A 24207-nucleotide genomic window follows, 5' to 3' on the forward strand; every position below is an offset into this window, starting at 1 on the left:
CTCTTCAATAAGTGCGCCTACACATGCATGCACACAGTAAGAATAAAACCACAGCGAATTAAAAACAAGGCGGCAAAAGGATCAGGCAGCGTTTCCCTAGCGTGGCACCAGCTCAAGGGCGAGTTTCCTTTCAGTATGGCCATAGGATGGATGCTCTACTTAGGTTGCGGGGAGCGCCCCGCAGCCAGGGCAAGGATGGGTTAGGTGGCACCAGCAGGACCGCGGGCGCCGCTGACGTAGGCGCCAGGATGGCTATGGGGGATGGGCGCCAACCCCTTGAGCGAGCGCAAGCCCCGGCTTCCTATTTCGGGAGCGAGGGGTGTGGGCCACTTTCATCATGTGATGCGAGGGCTATTTAAAGAGGCTCTCTAGCCCGGAGCCACGGTTCTCAGTGCCTGCACGCCTCCTCTCTCATCGCACCATGGCAGACGCCTTTGTCGGCACCTGGAAACTAGTGGACAGCAAGAATTTTGATGACTACATGAAGTCACTTGGTGAGCGAACGACTGACGCAGGATCTAGGGTCAGGAGGGCCCACAAGGCGGTCTTGGCGCTGAGCTCCAGCTGGAGTGCCCGTGTGCCTCCTGCAAGCTCCTCGCCAGTCCAGGCAGGGAATACCGGGAAGCTGAGGGTGGCCTGGGCTGGAGCAACTCCACCCCATCCCTCCCCATCCCAGCCTCCTGGGAGGGGGTGTCACGGTCCAAGCTTAGCTTGAGGGGAAGGTAGCTGGAGGGGAAGGCGTAGAGGCAGCTCTGGCTGCAGAGGTCGGGGCTGAGAGGCTTTCTAGGAAGGGTTGTAGGTGATCTAGACCTGAGAGGGGAGTGAACACAGAAGGCGGGAGGCAGGCAGGAGAAAGCAAAGAGGCGCATGGTGCTTCTGAAATTGAATTCCGAAAGGGAATAGAGCAGATGGGAGTGTACTGTATGAGGAAATACCTAGGAGCCTGGAGGAAGACTAAAGACAATCAGTGAATTCGATCTGGGAAGAGGTGGAGACACATCCAGGCACAGTTAGCAACAGTCCCTCCCCCTCCATGACCGGGTAGTGAAGAGGCCTCTCTCTGCAAGATGCCCTGGTTCTCACCAGCCTGACCTTCACCTGTAGTGTGTGCAATCACCCTGAGATCAGTCAGAGACGCTGCTGCTAGGGCCCTACACATAGGCACCAGCCGCCCACCTGATCAGTGCCAGGGCTAAGGTGAAGAAAGCCGTCTCCAGGGATACAGCAGAGGGCGCCAGAAGGAAGGTCAAGAGCTGTGGAGGGGGAGTGTGGTTTGGGGCTAGGGAAGACTAATGCTTCAAAGAACCTCATTTGTAAGATCTGGGAAAACTGTGTGGTGTTGGCAGTGGCACATGCCTTTCATATCAGCACTCTGGGAGGCAGAGGCAGGCGAACTCAGAGAGTTCTAGGCCTGGTCTATACAGAGAGAGTTCCCGGACAGCCAGGACTACACAGAGAAACTTTGTCTTAAAAAAAACAAAGGAAGGAAGGAAGGAAGGAAGGAAGGAAGGAAGGAAGGAAGGAAGGAAGGAAGGAAGGAAGGAAGGAAGGAAGTTAGTTCTATGATTTGTTTAATAGAAAAACAGCTCAGTATGAAGGAGCTCATCTCCTGAGAGGAAAGCCCAGGATTTCTTTCTGTGAATACTGAAGACTGAACTTAGAGCCTTGTACATGCCAGGCAGGCACTCTCCCCCCCCCCCCCCCCACACACACCCTCTTGTTACTCTGTGTCATAGGTTCTCACTAACTTGCCCAGGTTGGCTTTGAACTTGTAATCTGCCTTCCAAATAGTCGAAAATCCAAAACTACCTAGAATTCTTCCCATTTCAACGGAGGACTGGGAGTAGGGAATGCCATATGAACCACTCACCCAAGACTGGCCCCAGCCCTTCCTTACTTGCCTTGGGCTTAGATAAAGACCCTTCCTGTAGAGTCCCTGGCTTTATATTCCTGGTCTACTAAGCTGGGGCAGGGAAAACTGGGCTGTGCCATGGCCGAGCTAGATTCCATTCCTTCTTCCCGAGGAAGGAGGGCAGGAGTCTGACACATTGAGGGGTGTGTGTAGGTGCCTCTCACCTACTTCTGGCTCTTCTCTGAAACAGACCCACAAAGCAATTTGTCCTTTTGGTTTTGGGAATGGAACCCACGGCCTTGCACATGCTAAGCAAGCACCCGACTGCTGAGCCTTGCTGAGACGCATCTCCAGACAGCGCTCGCTCCGCCAGCATCCACCCTACCCTGACCACAGCAAGGTTCTGCAGGAAGGTAGCCGGTCTTGTTTTTTTTGTTTTGAGACAGGGTCTCACTGTGTATCCCTGGCTCCCCAGAGGTTCCCTATGGAGACCAGGTCCTCTTGCCTCTGCCTCTCCCGCACTGGGGTTAGAAGGCATGCGCCCACCCCCACACTAGATTACCTGGGTTCAGCTCTGCTTCCCTGAGCTGCAGCTGCCTTCCTATAGACTTCCTTTTGCCTCAGGATCTGTAGTCTGCAGGTCATTGTTGGGTGAGTGCAGACAGAAACCAGGGCCTTGGGCAGGCTGAGCACATGATCATCCCAAGCTGCATCCTCAGCATTAGTTAGAGGATTGAAATTCTATTTAGCCCAAACATATAGACAGGCTGAAGGCCAGCAAAGTGAAGATTCTCCCCAGCTTTCAGCAGTCAGTGGCTTCACTGACCCTACACTTGTGGGTGGGTCCTGGGAATCCGGCTGGCTCACTGCTGAAGCCCAACTCACCCAGAGACCAGTAGGCAAAGGTGAGTCTCTCACTCCTTGCTGTGTAGCCCTAGCTACCTGGCTTATCCTATAGAACGAAAGGTTCTCAGAACAGAGCAGCCTAGCCTAGTTTAAGTGACTATAAGGTACTTCACGGGCTTGAACAGTACTTGGGATTTTGCCTAGGACTCAGATCCAATGGTTATGTCAAGAGTCTCCCCAGGGACTTCAAGGGCTTGAAGGGTAGAGTTGTTCCAAGAATGACACAGAGGAACTAAAGGACAGTTTGGGAATCTGCGTCACTAAATACGGATTATTTATTTATTTATTTATTTATCCTTTTGGAGACAGGGTCTCACTATAGACCATGTTCTGGAGCTATGCAGCCCAAGCTGGCCTTGAATTCTTGGCACTTCCCCTGCTCTCATCCCCTGAGTGAGATTCTAAGGGAGTCACCATGCTTGGCTTGTTTGACTTTGGTGAAGACAATGCAGTGTCTAAGCCTCATTTGTAATGGGAAAGGAACAAAACCTATGCTTAGGGTTATCCCAAGTATACTTGGCCACCACGTGGAACTTGTGCAATGTAGTTTCCAACAGATGCACAATACCATATCCCTATATTGGGCTGCCTTCTGCCTTCTGCAACATCGCTGGGGATGGCTCACCATGTGCTAGAGCCAGAGTCAACAATGGAAGATTCCAGGAAAGCTACAACCCAAAGCACCAAAGGCTTGACCTAAGGGGTCTGTGTACTTCACCTGCTTGAGGGGCACTTGGGATCTTACCTAGGACTCAGATCCAGTGATTCTGTCAGGTGTCTCCCTAGGGACTTCAAGTCATCCCGTTGTTGCTACTGTTTTATCCCTCTATGTCTGTGGAAGGCAAACCTCCTTTGTACCTCTAACCAGGAGGCTTTGTAGCTGTGGCATTGTCATACAGAGGGCAGAGCACTGGGAGACAATCCTTGTCCAGGAGACTCTAGAGGGCAGTTCTCTTTGCTCTTCAGTCCCGGGTTTGAGAGTTCAGGAGACCAGAAGACAGCGAGTACGCAGTTCTGGAGGTGACGTGGTGCTTAGCAGCTTCCATGTGACTTGTGACCCTGTTCACATCTACAAACCCTTCAGGGACAGCACTGAGTGAGAGGCTGGCTATGTGGTTCACACCCCTCGATACCTTAATTCCCACTGCCGCCGACCTTCCCCAGCATCCAGATTCCTCATACTTCACATCAGTCTAACAGCTGCAGAGCTTAGGAAAAGACTGAGTGAGAAAACGGCCCCACACAAAGACATGGACCGGCTTCCCCATGCCTACGCCCCAAACTTCTCTTTGGGTTTGTACAACACTTCTCTACCCTAGCTCATGTATTCTCAACCTTCTGCCCCTGCCCTTAGGTGTGGGCTTTGCCACCAGGCAGGTGGCTAGCATGACCAAGCCTACCACAATCATTGAGAAGAACGGGGATACTATCACCATAAAGACACACAGTACATTCAAGAACACAGAGATCAGCTTCCAGCTGGGAGTAGAATTCGATGAGGTGACAGCAGATGACAGGAAGGTCAAGGTGAGTCAGAGAAAGGGGATGGAGGGCACTGGAACACTGGCGGGCAAGAGGCTGGCCCTTCTAGTTCCTTGGCTTTTTACCCCAAGGCACAGGTTCATAAAGCCAGCTCAGTGCTGGGATGGCCCAGGGACTAAGTACAAGGTCTGGCCTATTTCCTTCTCACCTTCCTGGGAAGGATCTGTCAGCTGTCACTGGAGTGGCCAGCAGAGCCAAGCTATTCTTCTGACCTTGTGTCTCCAGCTCCAGTTGGGTGACCTTGTACACCAAGGTATGCAGTGGCTCTGAGGACATCAGCAGCCATGGCTGTGGCCTAAAGAGCTTTAGGAATGATGCCCAGAAGTCAGTGCCCTACACCGAGGTCACCCCGGCTCTGGCAGCAAAGGAGGCAGCTGGGAACAAGAAGCTGAGCTCTATCCACAGGTTACCCGTTTCTGTAGCTCCCAGGCTAGACCACTGACCGGGACAAACTGTTTCCAGTGACACCAGCTGACAGGCAGAGCTGTGCGCCAGGACCTGCGTTTACCAATACGAGTGCTGTGGTGTCTGTATATACTCTTCAAGTATTTATTTCAGGGTATGGGAGGGAGCGCCTACCTCCAGTGTTGCTCAGTTATCTCATGGTGGCTATCGTGGCAGCTTGCTCCAAATCTCCCAGCACTGGTCTGGGCACAGAACCAAGTAACATATATATCTATAGGTTGTCCCTATACTGGGATCCTCTGCATCATGACCCTAAAATTCATCTCTTCAGCTGTTTCCTCCTCATAGTTGCCCCAGAAAGAACAGGGTAGGTACCAGTCTTGCAGCTGCAGAGGAGCTAAAGCCCAGCCCAGGGCAACATCAGGAGATGGGGAAGGCGCCCTGTTCCACCACATGTCCTTACCTACCTACATCCTTGAACTTACCACCTGCCTTGAGGGACAGATCCCACATTAAATACAACAGTGGTCCACTGGGACATTTGAACACCGGGGAATGAAGATTCCAGAAGATCGAATATAGACAGGAAAGAGATTAGTAATCACACACAGCTGTCACCTTTCTAGATTCCTACTGACAAACCCTGCTTGGTTTTCCTTCTGACCTACAACTCCCAAATTCTTCAAGATTAAAGTTTTGGGGCAGCTGCCCAACACAAACTACCTGAGATAGGCTGGCAACACTAAGGACCAAATGGTCCCTGGAGCCAGAGCTGAAGAACACTCCAAAGATACCTGGGTCCTTGGTCCAAGGACCTTGTGATTGCTGCTCTTTTGCCAGTTAAGGGAGGTCACATGATATAAAGTCTAATTTTCCAATATATCCAAGGCTGATCTACCTGTCTCATCCACTGCCTAAGGGCCCCTCCCCCCGCTGAGCGGCCCAGAGCAGGAAGCATATGCAGTTGGGTTGGAGGTGGGCTGTGTGCATGCTGGCCCCAGCACCGTCACTGATTAGGTTAGGTTCCTGCTTTGTCCGAGCTTGTCTGGCCCTTCCGTTCTGGCTCTGGTCACAGCTTAGGGTCTCCCTCTTTCCACAGTCAGTCGTGACGCTGGACGGAGGCAAACTCGTCCATGTGCAGAAGTGGAACGATCAGGAGACTACGCTAACAAGGGAGCTCAGCGACGGGAAACTCATCCTGGTAAGATAGGCAAGGATGGGACCTTACAGCAACAAGCACATACCTTCTTCAGCCCAGGGATGGGGTCATGGCTGACTTACACAGGTCTTGGTTCAAGCATCAGCCTAAAGGCTATCTGACAACACATAACCTTCAAGGGCCACTGTGAAATGAGTAGTGGCAGCAGCCTGGAGGCTGCTGGGAGATCAGTATATTCATAGCCCAGAGCACCAGGCAAGTGGGAAGAATGCAGCAGGTGCCCACAAATGCTTTCTGCTTGCTGTTCCCCAGGAAGAGGCAGAAAGCAGGGCCAGTTGACCCCAGGCTGGAGAGGAGCAGTTGCCACACTCTCCCCTCCTGGGTAGGAATGCAGGCATCTGCAGGAGCACGTGTGTGCCTGGTGGGCACTGCAGGGGAACAGCCCCTTCCTTACTCATGATTTCGTCTACTGTTCCTGGCTTCCTGAAAATATCTATTGTCCAGAGAGGAGGGGATACAACCAGGCCTGCAGATCTGCTTTGGGACAAGTTTGAGAGCATCCCTAGAATAGATAGCCTTGTAGGACCCGGGCCAGGAGCATGGACCGCAGTATCAGCACCACAGACCACTGTGGCTCGGTGGAACCTGCTGGTTGCATATTCACATGAGACTGGGGTCCCCTATGAGGTAGAAGTGAGGTGCCTCGCTCTGGAAGGGAGGTAACAAACAGGACCATACCCACTGGGCAGGGACAGTAAGGTGCGGCCATGCCTGGGCTCTACCGTTCCAGAACACTGGACGGTCCAGAGGGAGAAGTTGGTAGCTCAGAAGTTTCTCAAAGCTCTGGCTGTTCTCATCACCTGCTTGTGTGCTGTGCACCAGGCACCCCCTCAGGCAGATGCTGACCACAAAAGAGGAACAGGAATGTACTGGATCTTGACCAACCTGCCTCTTTCAAGGGCTCATTTCCCCCCACCCCCAAATCCCTAAAGTGGTAATTATAACATCCACCTTAAAAGATTTATATCATAAAAAAAAAGTAAAGTGCCTGGCACACAGTAGGTACTCATGTGTTGATCAGGATGAGGGTGGGGAGCATGCCCTCTCCTGCTCTGCCCCATCTGACCTTGTCTTTCCTTCCAGACTCTCACCCACGGCAATGTTGTGAGCACTCGGACCTATGAGAAGGAGGCGTGACCTGGCTGCTGTGCTGCTAACTGGCTACCCCTCAACTCAGCACCACGTTGCCTCTTGTTTCCCCTCTGACATTTTGTATAAACACTTGGGTTGGGATTTTTCTGGAGATATGGGGCATTAGCCTGGACCCAGTTCCCATTGTGTATGTGGTTTATTTTTTAAATCTGTATCCAAAGGGTGCTCCAAGGTCAATAAAGCAGAGCCAAGGCCACCCAGTTGCCTTCTGCCTGTGTGTCAGTAGACTGAACCGAAGGCCTGCAGATCACTTGGAAGCCACACTGCTAAGGAGCAGAGTAGACAGCGTCAGGCTCAGTGAGGGGACAGCAGCACCCACGCAAGCCCTTACACAGGCCCACCCACCCATGGCAGAGGAGCTGGCTGCCACTGTGTGGCTACTTCATATTCATCCTGCATAGAACATTCCTGGATTTGCTCTATGGTGTGCTGTGGTCACCCTCCCTCTGGAGTACAGGCTCAGGACATCAAGGTCCAGGTATGAACAACTGTGGTGGGAGGTGACTGCTAAGAGCCGCCCACTCACAAATACTGGTTTCCTAGTCAGCCTGGGGAAAACATCTTCACTATAGAAGAGAGGGTTTAAGAGTAATCTCAAGAAAGCTATGACCTGCTAGTGGCCTTGGCTTTGTGCCTAGGCTTGGCCTCTTTCCAGGGTCTTGGATAACACATTAAGTGTTTTCAGTGAACTGATGTGTTAAGTCTGTAAGTCACCCAGGAAGGATTATAGGAATAAAGCCTTCTGAAAAGTTTAAAACCAAACACATTTCCATTTATGTCAGGAATTAAGCAGAGGCCTGAAATGGAACCAGTCACTCACATAGTGATAGACAAGAAGCAGAACAATGACCTTGGCTGCAGATCTCTGGTTCAGTAGTCACTGCACACTGTTTTCACTTGGAGTACAGGCCCTGGCTGAGGGAATGGAGGCTGCAGAGTCCACCCACAGCTGCCTGAGAGAGCAGGTAGGTCGGGGCCACTCTCCCCCCACAGCCAGGCTCCCGTCCACAGCAGCACCTGCAGCTCTAACATGGACTCCTGCAGAGGAATCCAGCTCTGGCAGTGGCAGCCGGGGCGGGACTCTGGGTTCTAAGCTTCTGCTGAAGGAAGACACTGAGTGCATGAATGCAATGGCTGCAGGGTTGCTTGCCGAGGGATCAGGAGCAGCAAGGGAAACACGTTGGGAGCTGTCCTCTGGGCCCAATCTGTTGCATGAGGAAGAGCCATCTGAGACCATGGGGACAAGTCAGTGGGGTAGGAGGCTACATTGTCACTAGTGCGTCTTTGCAAGAGCCAGGGCTGCTTTGGCCTGGTCTGCCCTCACTCCTTGTGCTTCTTCCTGTGCTTCTTCTTCTTCTTCCTCTTCTTGGCAGCCTTGCTGTCTTTTGATGAGTGCCTCGCCTTCTTGCCAGAGTCACTCTCAGAGTCAGAGCTGTCACAGTCAGATGACTTCCTGTCTCTATGCTTCTTTTTCTTCTTTTCCTAAGAGGGAAATGTAAAGTTTTAACAACTGTGTGTCTGTCTCTAACATCAAAACCACAGCAGGTAGCCAGCAGGTGACCTAGAACTGTGTGCGGTGCATGCCCGCAATTACAGCAGTGGGGAAGTGAGGACAGGGACACAAGGCGTTCAAGGTAAGGCAGGACTGCATAAGCCCTTGCAAAAAGAAACTTGGGCAAAGTGGTGCCTGCCTGCAATCCCAGTGCTACAGAGGCAGATTCAGGCGAGTGTACATCGAGAGCTCCAGCCCAGATGAGGGGGAGAGCTAAGACACTTGTAGACTTTTATCCTATTTGAACTGTGTTGAAAGTGTGCTGATGTATACAACACAGACACGACATCATGTTCACACTCACACTCGCATACACCACACACACTCTCACCTGTGCACAGTTAATGCCGAGTAAGGCTGGAGTTAGTTGCCTGTGGCTGTGAGAAACCTCATGTGGGTTCCAGGAACTGAGCCCCATCAACTCCAGCAGTGCTCCTCCAGCCCAGTGGGTTTGCTGTTGTTTTTCTTAAAACAAGAATCTAGTCTTTGGCATTTGTCTGTTTCTCTGTGTAGCCCCGGCGGTCCCAGACCTCACTCTGTAGACCAGGCTGTCCTGGAATTCAGAGATCTGCCAGCCTCTGTTGGGAATTAAGGGTGTGTGTCACCACTGCCAGGCTTATTTTTTTAAGTACTTGCTGGACATGGTAGGTCTCAGTGAGTTCTTGTCAGCCTGGTAACACAGTGAGTTCCAAGATAACCAGGGCTATGGAAAGAGATTCTGTCTCAAAATGAATAAGTAAATAAATTTAGGTCAACCTTTTTAATGGTCAAAGCATCAGGAAAAACAAGTCTTGGGAGAGGGTGGGTTTGAAGCAGGGTCTCATGTAGCCCAGTTTATCCTTGAACTCCTGATCCTCCTGCCTCAGCTTCCAGAATGCTGGAACTGCACAAGTATACTACCGTGTCAGCTATTTGCATACTTTGGAAAAAATATGTATGCTGCCAGGCTTCTTTCTACTGTAATTGTTATAATTTGTGTGTGTGTGTGTGTGTGTGTGTGTGTGTGTGTGTGTGTGCATGTGCACTCCACACCCCACAAGCGGCAGTTAGAGGACAACTTTCAAGAGTCGCTTCTCTCCCACCTAGGGATCCAGGGATCCAACTCAGGTCTCAGCTTGGCAGTTGCTTTTACCCGCTGAGCAATACCACTGGCCCCTCCACTATCATTTTTCATAAAAAATATGTCCATAAGCAAGCTTACTCTACAGAGCATGGCATGGGAAGTCTAGAAACTGGAGGGACGCGGCACTGCCACACTGGATGAGGACAGTCCTGATCCCCTGGTGGCTGCCAAAATGTAGACCGTAGCCCTACTGATGTGCTGGCAATAGAAAAATGACCTCTCTTCCCTCTAAAGGGCAATAACTACCACGAGCTGCACGTGGTGTAAAGGAGCTTCCGGAGGGAGCATGGTCACATGACTATTCCTCACACTCAATGGCAGGGCAAGTGCTGTGAGAAGGAGCAGAATGTGACGGAAAGTTTGCAAAGGTAAACAAATATTTCACATCTCTTTTTTTCCCCCCACAACAGGAGTGGGGGGTGCTGAGGGGAATCCCAGAGTTGAACATCCCTACACACAACCATGTCACCAGAGCTAACAGCACAAACGCACAGTTGGTAAGTTGCTTCTGTGGGGCAACCTGGGAAGTTTTCACACTGGATAAGCTGCCTGCCAGCAAAGTTCCTAAAAGGAGACCACAGGAAGAGGGAGGAGAGCAGAGAAGGGAGGCTCTTGCTCCCGTAGGCTCGGCGGCCAGCATCCTGCAAGCCTGTTTGCCTGGGCAATCCACCTTGAGGAGATGGAAGGAACAGCGAGCAGTGTCAGGCAGGCCGAGGCCTGAGCTCTACCTACTGCTCTGCAGCTTCGGCCAGTCACCTCACCTCACGGAGGTCAGGCACTTCAGATGGAAACCAGGTCAGAATAGTACCCACACCACATGCTGTGATGACTCAGTGACACAGCATCCACGGCCTGGAGAAGTCAGACAAACCTGTCACAGATTACAGAGGCAGGGTGAACTCTGATGATGGGACAGACGCATCTCTTGAGAAGAGCACTGTCTGTCCTCCATGAAGATGACGGGGGCCTCACAGCATGGTCAGAACCGCAATCTTAGAATAAGACAGTTAAATTCCAGGTCTGCCACTTGACTCACCCAGTCTCTGGGACAGAAAACTTATTTAACAGTGTTTACTTTGAAGGATGCTCTAAGGGTAAGCTCTAGCCTGACCTATCACAGGCACTAAGCAATACCTAACAGCTCCCTCAATCCCAGTGACTGAACCTACAACTTTGTGCACACCAGGAAAATACTCTACCACAGACTTACTCGGTTCAGCCACTCCCAGGGTCTCCTCACAGTCTCAGCAAATAAGCAGAGCAAACAAGTTAAAGTTTTCTTTAATAGAGAGTAGAAAAACACCGCCTCCCAGCCCTGCACTCCCACGTTCTCGCGGCTGCGGCTGCAGCTAGGACTGAAAGGTAGTCAACATAGGGTTTGGTTTAAATTTGGCACCTCATCTCCAATGCTGTGGGCTTGAGAGCCTGGTGAGCCGGTTCTGTCCTGTCTTAAGCAGGGCAGTCCTGGGAAGGCAAATGAGCCATCAGCCCAGCCCAGCCTACAGAGGGAAGCAAGAAGCACATGGCTTCTCTATCCCTGTGTGATAGTAATCCACAGGGCTTTAGCTTTGCATTTGGTGTTTTGTTTTTTTCAGACAGTTTAACTATTTGCCCTGCCTGGCCTGGGACTCAAGATGTAGATCAGGCTAGCCTCCCACTTGAGGCCAGCCTCCTAGTTCTGCTGTGATTACTGGCATAGCCTCTAATGGCCAGGTCTAGGATGTCACTTCCCTCATCTATCATCAGCCAAGATGGGCACCCCCGCCCAGCCTCACATGCCCCATCCCCACTGACTTACCTCAGGCCATCTCAGAGACACCACGTGTATCAACATGATGTGATGACAGCCACATTTCTGTCTTTTACTTGAGCTTCTCCCCTGAACCCTGAAGTGATCAAACGCCTATTCCACAGGCTACTTAGGGTGTGTAACAGGCACCTCAATTCCTCGCCCATCCCCTCTGGAAAGCTTAACTTCGTCCAGGTCTCCTTCTCATCTTCATAGAGAGCAACTCAAACTAATACCTCTTCTCAAGACTGAGTCTATCTGTGCAGTCCTGACTGTCCTGGAACTCATTCTGTAGACCACTCTGACCTCAAACTCAGAAATCCGCCTGTTTCTGCCTCTTGGACAATAGGATCAAAGGCGTGTGCCACCACCACCCAGCTCAAACTAATATCTTGACAGCTTCTCTAGTGTCTCTCACCTTGGATCTTTCAGTTACAGTCCAATCTTGATGCCACTGTTACCAGTTCCCTCCCCTTCAATCTCCCAACAGACTCCGTCAGCTCTACCTTCCAATCTACGGATAGGTCAGCTCCTCTCTCACCCTCTCTACCACAGTCACACCAACACAAGCTCCAGGTGTCTCCACCTGGATTAAGTGTCTGTCACCTGGCCTTACTTTCTGACCTACACGTTTCCACATAGTAGCCAGAACAATTATCTCAAAAGAGAAGGCAGAGGCAGATGGATCTCTGTGAGTTTGAGGCCAGGCTGGTCTACACAGCAAGTTCTGGGTCAGCCAGTGCTACACAGTGAGACTGTCAGATAATGTCACTGCACTGCTGAAAATCTCTACATAAGTAGAAAATGAAGTTCTTACAACCAGCAGCCGGGCCTTCTGTGGTATCCAGGCCTCCTCATCTGCCACTCTATTCTACACCGGCTCTGCACTCTTCTGAAGTGTGCCAAGCTCACCTCAAGTACCCAGCTACCACAATGCTGAAGTCCTCTTTGCACGGCACTTATCCAAATAATACATTTATTTATTTGTTTATTTATGTATCTATTTATTTGAGACAAGGCCTTGCTATGCGGCCCAGATAGGCCTTGACCTTGAATCCCCCCCCCCACACACACACACCCAGTCTCAGCCTCTCTCATGCTGGGATTATGGGAGTGCACTATCACACGTGGCTTTAGATGATATCTGTAAGAGTAGCACCCTATCTACACTATCTACAGTGGCAATAAAGGGCTGGGCTGTGGCTCAGTGGCAGAGCACTGGCCGACCATGCACAAGGTGCTGGGTGGAACACCACAAAACTACCTCAGAACTCTTTCTCTGTGGCATTTGCACTACTTGTATATTAACATCACATTGTATGTGTTTACATCTCTTCCATCAGCTCACAATGCAACAGAGATAGGGATTCTGGCCATTTTCTTCATTCTGTTCCACAGTGACTGAACAGAGGTACACACAGCAGACGCTCCATTAGTGCACAAAGCTCAAGTACAGTGTGTGTGTGGAGGGAGTGGTGGGAGATGACGTCATATCACAGAAGTGGATGTAGCGTACCTGGATGTGATCTCAGCGTCTGGTAGATGGAGACAGGAAGATCAGGCGTTTAAGGTCATCCCCCACCACACAGTGAAATGGAAGCCAGACCATCTCTCAAAAGTAGGAGTGGGTAGGGGGAGGCAGGAGGATGGCTCAACAGGATAAGCACTTGCTGTACAAACCTTGTAACCTGTGTTCAATGCCCAGAACCCACAAAAGACTGGAAGGAGAGAGCCGACTCTATGAAGCTGTCCTCTGACTTCTGACCTCTGACACAGGCTGTGGCACATGCATGCCATCACACACACACCATAATGCACTGAAGTAATTAATATGTTCTTTTGAAATACAAAGCTGAAGCACCGGGCTTCTGAGCAGACCTTGCCAGGCATCTTCTGTCTCACAGGCTTAGTAGTAAATATGGTCTTCTACCAGAATACAGAAGCAGACACTGAAGCAGACTTGAGAGAAATGGGCTTGCCTACATTCCACCTCCTGATCTTTGAAGGTCACGAGAGCCAGGACCTCCTTGAGATGAGTTTCTCCTTTATTACCACGCATGCCTTGGCGGATTATCTTTTCCTTAAGCAGTTGGCTGACTGAATGATGCCGTCTTACTTCATGTGTCTTCCGCACATGCCTACTACATACAGTCACTGCAGTTCCATCCTATTCCTGCTGACAGTGTGGATCGAATGCCCCTCAGATCAACTGTTCAGTTCTGCACAGTCCCAGAACTACGAGTGCTAGAGCAGTGTCCAAGCCTCACTTGGACTCCCAAGGTCCATTTCTTACTGGAAAGGAGAGTCTATCCTAAGGGTACCCAAGGTCTGGAAGGGCAGTGACAGTGATCCTCAGGTGGGACAGGAGGATGGCGAATTCAAGGCCAGCCTGGGATACCCAGTCTCCAAGAGGAGAAAAGGGAAAGAGAAAAAAGAGATTTAGAGGTAAAAGAACAGATAGGAGGACTCCTGGAACTTGGGAGACTTGAACTTGATTTATATGGTATGTAGAAATAAATCAACACAGAGCACCAAAAGATAAAAGGCCTCTGGGCAGGCTCAATGGTAAAGGTGCTTGCTTCCAGCCCCAACGACCTACATGACAGGAGAGAACAGACGTCTCCAAGTTGTCCTTGGACTTCCATAAGAGCAAGGTATGATGTCATTCCTCTACAACGAAATGAATAAATAATTCATTTTAAAATAATTTTTAAATAAACTGGTCAAGCCATTTCTTTAATCTCAGCACTCAGGAAGCAGAGACAGGTAGATCTCTGTCAGGCCAACCACAGTTACAGAGTGAAACCCTGTCTCAAAAAAAACAAAAAAACAAAAAAACAAAATGCACAAACAAAAACTGGCGAGAGGTAATCTTAATGTCTTGTTATATCAAGTGCCTGACACTGTCCTGGACACTTGTGAGGCAGGAGCAACGTCATTGTCAAATGCTTACACTACACCCCTCTCCAGGCACAGCTACAAAGCAGCAGCACTCAGGAGGCCAGCAGTGGGCTAGCCTGGGATGCAAGTAGTCAGACACTGCCTTGGGAAAGAAGAAAAAGAAAGGTAGAGAAGAAGGAGGAGGAAGAGGAAGAGGAGGAGAAAAAGGAAGAAGAGAAGAGTTTTTGGCAGCCCTCGGAACTGACTGAATGGGAGACAGAGAGTAAGATAAAGCTATATGGCTTCTCTCTTCGGGGCAGAAACAGGAAGTCTGGTGGTATGTGTATGTTTGGTCAGAGAGCTCATGAAAGAGATTATGTGGGGGCTGGAGAGATAGTTCATTGGTTAAGAGCACGAGCAACACTAGCAGAGGACCCAGGTTCAATTCCCACCATCCACACAGCAGCTCACAGCCAACTTCTCCTTCTGGCGTTGGCTGGCATCAGGTGTAAACACAGTGCACAGACATACATGCAGGCAAAACACCCATAGACGTTACATAGTAACGACAAAAGCCCAAGAGACTGGAGAGCGTGACAGTGAGCTTAAGAGTGTTGGAGCAGGGTGTTGTGATGAAGAAGGCTCTAGAGGGAGAGGCAGGAGGGTCAGCTGAAGGTCAGCCTAAACTGCATAAGGAGTTTGAGCTCAGTCTGAGCCGCATGAGACCACATCTCCTAAAACTGAGAATCAACTAGGGACTAACTTGTTGTTACTTTCTATTCTGAGGGGCTAGGTGTCACTCTGGAGGGAACACTGCCAAAGATCACATCAGTCCCACTCTGAAAGCCAAAGAACTGCAGTTAATGTAAACTTACACAGCCAGCCATAAGTTCCCAAGGACCTCAAACGAGGTTTGAAAGATTCGATCCGAAGTCTAAAGTACTAGGGAGAGGCCAGGTTAGGGCATGGGGAAAATATACAAGTCAATGATGCTCATGCTACTTAGCTAATTCTTCTAATGGTATAATGGACCCTTTCTCTTACGTACACAATGACAACAGTCCTCCATTTGGGAAGGTGCCCCTGAGCAAAAAGATTACATCAGAGCCTTCACTAGAGCTTGCAAGCCTGACACAAAATGACCACTCAACAAATTTTCAAAAAGCTGAGTATGGAGCTCACCTGCAACCCAGCACTCAGCAGGCTGAGGCCAGAGGACCACTGAGAGTTCAAAGCCAGCTGGGGCTAGAGTGAAAACCAATCTTAAATAAACACCAAAAAAGCTGGGTGTGGAGGTGCACACTCATGATCCCAGCACTCAGGAGGCTGAGGTGGACCTCTGGCGAGTTTGAAGACAGCCTGGTATATAAATAAGAGTTCCAAGGCAAACCAGGACTACAGAGTGAGAGACCCTGTTCTCCCTTACCCTCCAAACAGCAACCACCACAACAGAACACAACAAAACAAACCTCAATAACCAATCACATAAATACCCTTCAAGTTAAGGAAACAACTGTTGGCTGACTTTTCCTTCTTCTCTGCATAGAACCTTATACATCATAGTTTCTGTTTGTACCACAATAAAATCTGCTTATGAATCACTATGCTCTAAGCAGTAAAAGGAGACAACTCCAGGAGACAGACAACCCCTGCACTGATAGGCGTAAGCAAGGATGTCCTGGAAGACAATTTGATAAAATCTATGTAGGGTTCTGATTTATTAATTTTATTCAGTGTGAGTTGTTTGGCCTCCACGTGTTTATGTGCACCACACATGGCCTGGGGCCCATGAAGGTTAAAAGAAGGCATCAAACCTCCTGGAATGGTTGTGAACCACCATGAGGGTGCTGGGAATTGAACCCAGGTCCTCTGCAAGAGCAACAAGTGCTCTTAACCACGGAGCCATCTCAGCACTCGGGCAGAGGAGGGTGGATTGCTACAGGTCCAGGGCAGCAGAGGATGCAGAGTGAGCTCCAGGTCTTTTGGGGCTGTAAACTGTAACTCTGTTTTAGGGGAGAGAAGAGCCTGGTGTGTCTGTGAACTGGAAACTAGTCAGGGATACATAGGGAGACCCTGTCTCAAAAGGAGGAATGAAAGAAACAATCAAAAGAAAACAACAAAGATACTGAAGACCTTAGAGCTCTTGGGGCTGGAGAGATGGCCAGCAGCCTGGCTCCCTTGACTCAGTAATCTTTCTTTAAGCTTTCTTCTTCTTCTTCTTCTTCTTCTTCTTCTTCTTCTTCTTCTTCTTTTTCTTCTTCTTCTTCTTCTTCTTCTTCTTCTTTTTTTTTTTTAGATTATGTTTAAGCCGGGTGGTGGTGGCGCACGCCTTTAATCCCAGCACTTGGGAGACAGAGGCAGGTGGATTTCTGAGTTCGAGGACACCCTGGTCTACAGAGTGAGTTCCAGGACAGCCCGGGCTATACAGAGAAACCCTATCTCGAAAAACCACAAAAAAAAAAAAAGATTATGTTTAATATATCTATGTATGTCTGTGAGTACAGGGGACAGAGGCCAGAGGTCAGACTTCTCTGGAGTCAGAGTTACAGGTGGTTGTAGCTGACACATGCCATGGAGGCTGGAAACTGAACTTGGGTACTCTGAACGGCAAGCACTTATCCAATGAGTCATCTCTCCAGACCTCTCCCTTCTTTTGAGAAAACTAATTTATTTTTATTTTACATGAATGGGTGTTTTGCTTACACACAAGCATATGCAGCACATGCATGCAGTGGTCTTAGAGGCCGGAAGAGAGTGTCAGATCTCCTGGAACTGGAGTAGTGTCAGCCACCATTGGGTACTGGCAACTGAAGCTAGGTCCTCTGCAGGAGCAGCTAGTGTTCTTAGCCACTGAGCCTCAACTCAGTAAGCTTAACCCAGGAGCATAGACAGAGAAAGGTAAGGAGGTATACCCTTGGGTTGAAGCTGAAAGCTGGAAGTATAAGTATCTAATAACAAGGGAATACAAAATAAATAAATCTAAAAAAAAAACCTCTCTGAAAAGAAGATGAGGGCTTGCTTTTTAAATTTTTCTCTGCTTCTAGATGTTTACAAAAAGCATTTGTATTTGAGACCTACAAAACCAAGACACACAGCAGCAAGGCAGCTGTTACCTTCTTTCTCTTCCTGGAAGAATTCTTTGTGGGATCAGACTTCTCAAGTCCTTCTGCCTTTGCCTCCTCTTTTTCCTCTTCCTCTTCAGGGATCAGAGAATACTTGGTCCCACCTGGCTGCATGAAACAGTCCTTTGCAAAGTGGCCTGTGGAAAAGAAGAGAGGTTAGAGAGGGAAGAAGCCACTCTCCATTGCAGATGGATGCTTCTTGGAGGCTCCTGACAGGGCCCACCAATTCAGAACATTACTGAGTTTATCTGGGGCAGTGCTTCTGCCACCTCAAGTAGCAGTGCTCACTCAACCAGAGCCGGGCGAGCAGCTGGTGTTAGAGAGTCGCTGATGGGGCTCTGGAAATGGCAGAAGGTATGAGCAAGTAAGCTCATGCTGCCCTCCCTTAGCAGTGGGGCTCATTAATTTTTAAAGATCTATTTTGGAATGCGTTCTTGACAATGAGAGCCTGCTCCAGAGAGAAGAATGCTTAACAGAGGGAACCGAACTGCAGGCCAAGTCCTAAAGGAAGAGAGCTGGCAATATGTGGGCACTCACATCCAAGCTAGCACAGAGACAGGCACAGACACCCAGTGTGCCTGAGAAGTCACAGACTGTCAGGTCTGGCAAGGGCCTCAGAGATCGTGAAACCCAACACCCTGCATCTGCATCAGGTACTGAGACCTAGAGTTAAGTAGCTCAGGGTCACACAGGAGCAAAGCCAGCACTTAGCTCAGGTTGGATGTCTCCCTGTCTTGTGCTGCTTTTGATGCTCCAAAGCCAAGCACGTTTAGCCTGACCTTTGCTGGCTGGGTCAAAGTCTACTTGTTGTTATTCCTGTTGCTCTGTGGAGCATCAGTAAGGTGTTCCACACTGAGCCTGTGCTATTACTGAGGGTCTCTTCTGCTTTTGAGGATGAGTTGTGGGTTTGTTTTTTTTTTTCTGGTTTGGTTTTTCGAGACAGGGTTTCTGTGTGTAGCCCTGGCTGTCCTGGAACTCACTCTGTAGACCAGGCTAGCCTCGAACTCTCGAACTCAGAAATCCGCCTGTCTCTGCCTCCCAAGTGCTGGGATTAAAGGCGTGCGCCACCACTGCCCGGCATGTTTTTTTTTTTTTTTAACTCTGTAAATATGTGCACACCTGTGTGTGGATATGTGCACATGAGTGGAGGTGCCCAAGGAGACCAGAAGAGGGCATCTGATTCCTTGGAGCTACAGGAAGGTTCTAGACAGCTCATTTTAAGAGTAGGAAAGAAGTGCATGAGGAACTTCAGAGCTATGTGTAACGTGTCTGCACACTGAGCCCAGAATTAGATGAGGTCTGGAAAGGGGACACAGTACAGTTTTCCAAATATCAGGGATGCTGCTACGGTCTCCTCAAGGGGACTGCTTCCCTCACTGCCACATTCTCCTTCTCTCTTCATGAATAAAAGTAGGGCCTTATAAAACCTCACAAATTCAGGGCTGGAGAGATGCTCAGTTGTTAAGAGTACTGGCTGCTCTTCCAGAGGACCTAGATTCTATTCCCAGCATCAACATGGCAGCTCACAACTGTATGTAAGACCAGTTTCAGGGGATCTAACATCCTCACACAAACATGCATGCAGGTGAAATAGCAATTCAACCAGGCCATAGATCTGCTACCATCACTGCAGAAAATGAACAAAGCAGCTCTGACTCTCCTCTCTCTATGACCCCTTTCTCTCTCTCTCCTCTTCCCTATTCTACGTGTTTCTGGCCGGCCTCTTCTTCTCTCTCTCCCCTCTCTTTCTGTGCCTCTACTCTCTTCTCAACTCCCCTTCACATGCCCATAAATAAATTCTATTCTATACTAAAAAATAAATAAGTAAGTAAAAATGAACAAAGCATGGATGGAAACTCGGGATGGGAGGTGGCAAATTGAGGTCATTCTGACAATGAGAAGATGGCAATTTCTCATTATAGCTCCAATGAGGGAAGTCGGGCTGAAAAGCTTTTAATATTTGAGTACGACTAGAAGAAACCTGAGGAAACAGAGCCCAACACAAGCGACAATCTTCTATCTCTGTTACGAAAAGGGCACTCTGTTAAGAATTTGGAACCTAATTCTGAGCTAAAGACGAGGAAGAAAGAATCTAATTTAGATCCGTAAGGAATGTATCTCCAAGACACTTCATTTCTACAGAACAGTAACCTTGCTTGGAGATACAGAGGACAGTGTGAGCAAGTGTGGCCAGCAGCTGACTGAAAGACAGGGAACTAAACTAACTTGATCTCCTTCAGCCAGCAGGGCGTCCTAAAGGAGAGGAGACAGAAATGGCAGTTTCCCCTTACCTTTGCAGCCACACTTCTTGCAAGTTGTGTTCAGGACGGCCTCAAGGGTGATCTTCTGCCCAGTGTAATCCTGGAAGGACCGCCTGCGCCTCTCTTCTTGCCTGTAACGAAAGACATCCTGACCACTCGTGCTTTTCAGAGAAGAGGCCAGATATATTACAGCGCAATGCTGCGTGTTTTGTTTTTGAACAAGGAAAAGGGAAAGAGAACTGGACAGAACGAGACAATGGAACAGCTCCCTCTTTTTTTTTTCTCATTTAAAATGAGACTTTGAATTAACAGTTATGAATAAGACTAAGTTTCCTTTCAATAATATATAGGAAAGGCATTTGAAAGTATAATTGCCAGGCAGTGGTGGCACATGCCTTTAATCTTAGCACTCAGGAGGGAGAAGCAGGTGAATCTCTAAGTTTGAGGCCAGCCTGGTCTACATGGCGGGTTCCAGGACAGCCAGGGCTACATAGAAAAACCTTGTCTCCAGAAAAAAAAGAGAGAAACAATAATTACTTACCATGGGAAAACACCCTACAGCCCTTATCAGATCACTCATGGATTTAAAAGACCTTTACAAGCTTTTACAAACCAAGGCCGACCTTGGTCTTGGGGCTTTCAGTTAGATCCTCAACTCCTTTTCCAGACCCTTTTTATTTTTCATAGGCCCTGCCCAAGAGCTAATTCTACTTTGTATAGGTGCTGAGTGCCTCTCCTTCGATCAGCTCTGCAATGCCCAACCTCCACAATGCATGTGCTACCCCAAAGTTCCAAGACTCCCTCTTCCAAGTCTTCTTCCCGGAGCCCCTGGGCCACAGGTGACTCTTCCTGCCACCCTTTTAATGAGATGAGCTCCTATAGACAAGACACACACACTTAGAGTAAGTATACAGCTCATCTAGTTTCTTTCTAGTCTGAACTTTCCCTCCCATATAACCAACAGCAGGATTGCTAACAGCAGAAATTTCATGCTTGCTCCTAATCAGGCCTGTTCCCAGAGCGACCGCCATTCTAGCTTCCAAAAGCACACATTCACTTCTTTTTACAGAAGCTGGCAGTACACCAGTTATATGGTATACTCCTATAATCTCAGGACGGGGGAGGTTAAGGAGAAGTTTCACAAGTTCAAGACCAGCCTGAGCAACTTAACAAGGAGCTATCTTTAAAAGTACTAAAGTACTTGGGATATTATGTTAACTTGGTATTAAGAATATATGTCTAGGGCTGGAGAGATGGCTCAGTGGTTAAGAGCACTGACTGCACTTCCAGAGGTCCTGAGTTCAAATCCCAGCAACCACATGGTGGCTCACAACCATCTGTAATGAGATCTGATGCCCTCTTCTGGTGTGTCTGAAGACAGCTACAGTGTATTCATATATAATAAATAAATAAATCTTTAAAATATATACATATATATATATATATATATATATATGTGTGTGTCTAGCATACAAAAATCCCTGGTTTCAACTTTTAGTACCAAAAGGTGTATCTACACACACACACCTACACACACACATGCAGAGAGAGAGAGAGAGAGAGAGAGAGAGAGAGAGAGAGAGAGAGAGAAAGACAGAGACAGAGAGAGAGACAGAGAGAGAGATACAGAGAGACAGACAGACACACACACACGCACACAGAGGATACTTCTTGTATAATTCTGTTGTTTGTGAAACTCATCCACATTGTTGTCTATAGTTGTGAGTCATTTATTCTCATTGGTATATGGCATTATTTTATTGTTGTCAAAGATAGGCTGACTTTGACCTCACAGAGACTCATCTGCCTCTGCTGGAACCAAAGGCATACTCCACCACATCAGAGAAAAATATGGCTACTAAACATTTTTAAATGTGGCTAATGTGACTATAGAATTACCAGCCCACCCCACCTACCCCAAAAATGAACTGCTAGAGTGCATGAAGGGGCCGGTCCTACAGATCCGAAACTACATGACACAGGGCAACAACCAGATATCCATATCTGAGAGGAGTCCCAGTGAGGTTCCAGTATTGATGGAGTAGCAGAGGCCAGAGGACTCAGACCAAGTTGCAATGAATATTTGTAAGCAAAGAAGTGTGGACAAAGGGTATACTGTGGGACATGCTGTGACACATTGTAGCTTCTAAAACAAGGGTTTTCTTTTTTTTCTTTCTGTTGAGGGGGAGGAGGTTCCAAGAGTGGAGGGTGAGTACAAGGGTGGGGAGAGACAAGTGGGATTGGGGTGCATGATGTGAAATTCACAAAGATCCAATAAAAAGTAAAAACACAAAAAAAAAACCCTAAATTTTGTGGGGCTAGGGAGATGGCTCAGAGGATAAGAGCAATTGCTGTTCTTCCAAAGGACTGAGGTTAGATTCCCAACACCCAACTGCTTACAGGCATCTTTAACTTTAATTCCAGGGAATCAGACACCCTCTACTGGACTCTGAGGGTACCACACGTAAGTGGTGCAAAATACCTATAGTAATTTAAAAAAACAAAAGAGAAAAGAAAACCAAAAAGGTATTAAATCTCACTTGTTTCTACTTCTGAGACCCTGGGGCTTGAGCTGGGACTTCCTCCATGAAGACGAGCACTGCACCCGAGCTTCACCCAGCCCCCTTCACCTTTTATTCTGAGATAAGACGCTCGCTCGCTAAGCAGTCTGAGCGGTAGCTAGAGGTGCAGGTCTGCACCATCAAACCTAGTTCTGAAATTTTACTTAATTTTCATTAATTTACATTTTAATAGTCCCAGGTTATTCATAGCTACCCAAGTTGACACTACAGAGGAGCATATAATTTAAGTTCTGAAGATGACTGCACAGATGTCTGTCCTTTGCCCTAGAAGAATCTAAGTATACAAAGAGTCAATTTTCTGGTGTATGAATTATAGAAATGGGCCCTTTTAAAACACATTGAAGTCTGAAAAACGAAAACCAAGACAGGCATCTGAGAATGAGAATACAGGTCTTTGGGTGTCCTTGTTTGAAGAGCAGGGTTTTGTGTGGCCTGAGCTGCAGCTTAAACACATCTTCTTTATAATCAATTCCAGTCCTCTGGGATTCTACCACAATTCGTGTCCAATCAGACCTCCCACATTACAGGTGTCACGAGGCCAGCTCCCTCCACCCCCAACCCCTGCCACTGTGTCAGTTACCTCACCAGTACTTGGAAGGCAGAGGCAGGGGAACTCTTGAGTTCAAAGCCAGCCTACTGCTCTACAAAGTGAGTTCCAGAACACCCAGGGCTACACAGAGCTACTATCTCAAAACAAAAACAAAAACAAAAACAAAAACAAACAAACAAAAAACCTGCTGGAGACCATGTACTAGTCTGGAGAAGAACTAAGAGTCTGGATTGAAGTCTAATTCTAAGGTCTGTGATCCTTCCATCATTCCCTGCTGCTTTCCTGGATGTACCCACAGTTTATCACAAGTTCAGCCACTTGGCTTGTACTAGAAACAGTCTCTATACAGAGATACAGTCTGCAAACAGAAAGCCTTTCCCTTTTTATCTCTCTCCTTTTTTTAATAAAATTTATTTTATAGTTTACCATTGTAAGGTTAGCTTTGAGAAATCCACAACTTTTTAGTGAGTCTGCAGAGCATGGAATTCTTTGGAGAAAAGGTTATGTTATTACAATGTAATCAGTTAATGCCAGGCTTTAGCATTTCTGAGATGAGTTATAAAAGATTACCTCTACACCTGAACTGTTTTACAAATACGCAGACCTACAAATACTTCAATATTTAGTGACTAAACTACAAACTATGAAAGGCTAAGTCCCACGCAGTGGCCAGAGGTACTCTGTGGTGAACAGGATGTGTGCCCTAACACCCGGTCCTACATTACAGTATGTACAGTTTGCTACACAGTCACAGGCTACTTATCTCCAGCTACAGACTAGAAATGGGAAGTGAGACACAAGACCATACTTACCTTACAGGTTACTGTGAGCGTCACAGGCGTGAGGTCCACCTGCCTTATGTCTGGGACACAGCTTTTCAGTAAACACTACCTCCCTACTTTCCAGATAAAATTCCTTCATAGCTGAAGCAATCTTTCTCAAAATGAGAAATATGAAGGCTTCAAATTTTTTTCTGCAATTAAGATCTCATTCAAATTAAATTCATTATTCCTTATGGTAGTGTTCCCGAGCCAGGAGCTAACTATGTAGCTCAGGCTAGCCTTTAACTACATATTCTCTTGCCTTAGTCTACCAAACACTGTGATTATAGGAATGCACTGCCCAATCTGGTTTATTTATTAATCAATGATGTCACTGCCAGAGAGGAGGAACATGACGTTTAACATCAAAATCAACAAATAACAACATGGTTAACTTAAAGACACACGTGTGATTTAGCTGGCTTGCCTGAAACACTAGAAACAGTTAACA

The 24207-nt window shown here is 48.1% G+C and overlaps 2 protein-coding genes across 4 annotated transcripts in view; one reads left to right on the top strand and one right to left on the bottom strand.

Annotated features, from left to right (window-relative positions):
* The first annotated feature begins 389 nt into the window (after positions 1-389).
* Fabp3 (fatty acid binding protein 3) lies at positions 390-7276 on the top strand. Its single transcript, XM_028759708.1, has 4 exons — positions 390-494; positions 4113-4285; positions 5805-5906; positions 7008-7276. Exons 1-4 carry the CDS (start codon positions 422-424, stop codon positions 7059-7061), a joined length of 402 nt encoding a protein of 133 aa, XP_028615541.1. The 5' UTR covers positions 390-421; the 3' UTR covers positions 7062-7276.
* A 545-nt stretch (positions 7277-7821) lies between these two features.
* Zcchc17 (zinc finger CCHC-type containing 17) overlaps positions 7822-24207 on the bottom strand; it is a 40847-nt gene continuing 24461 nt past the window's right edge. For all 3 annotated transcript variants that reach the window (XM_028759704.1, XM_028759705.1, XM_028759706.1), the window contains 3 exons: positions 19834-19934; positions 17534-17679; positions 7822-8558 (listed from right to left, as the gene is read on the bottom strand). In XM_028759704.1, the coding sequence (XP_028615537.1) occupies positions 8397-8558; positions 17534-17679; positions 19834-19934 (409 nt within the window). In that variant the 3' untranslated portion in view covers positions 7822-8396. The remainder of the gene's footprint in view (positions 8559-17533; positions 17680-19833; positions 19935-24207) is intronic.

Source organism: Grammomys surdaster, unplaced genomic scaffold (assembly GCF_004785775.1).
Source record: "Grammomys surdaster isolate TR1022 unplaced genomic scaffold, NIH_TR_1.0 126313, whole genome shotgun sequence".
Classification (NCBI taxonomy): domain Eukaryota; kingdom Metazoa; phylum Chordata; class Mammalia; order Rodentia; family Muridae; genus Grammomys; species Grammomys surdaster.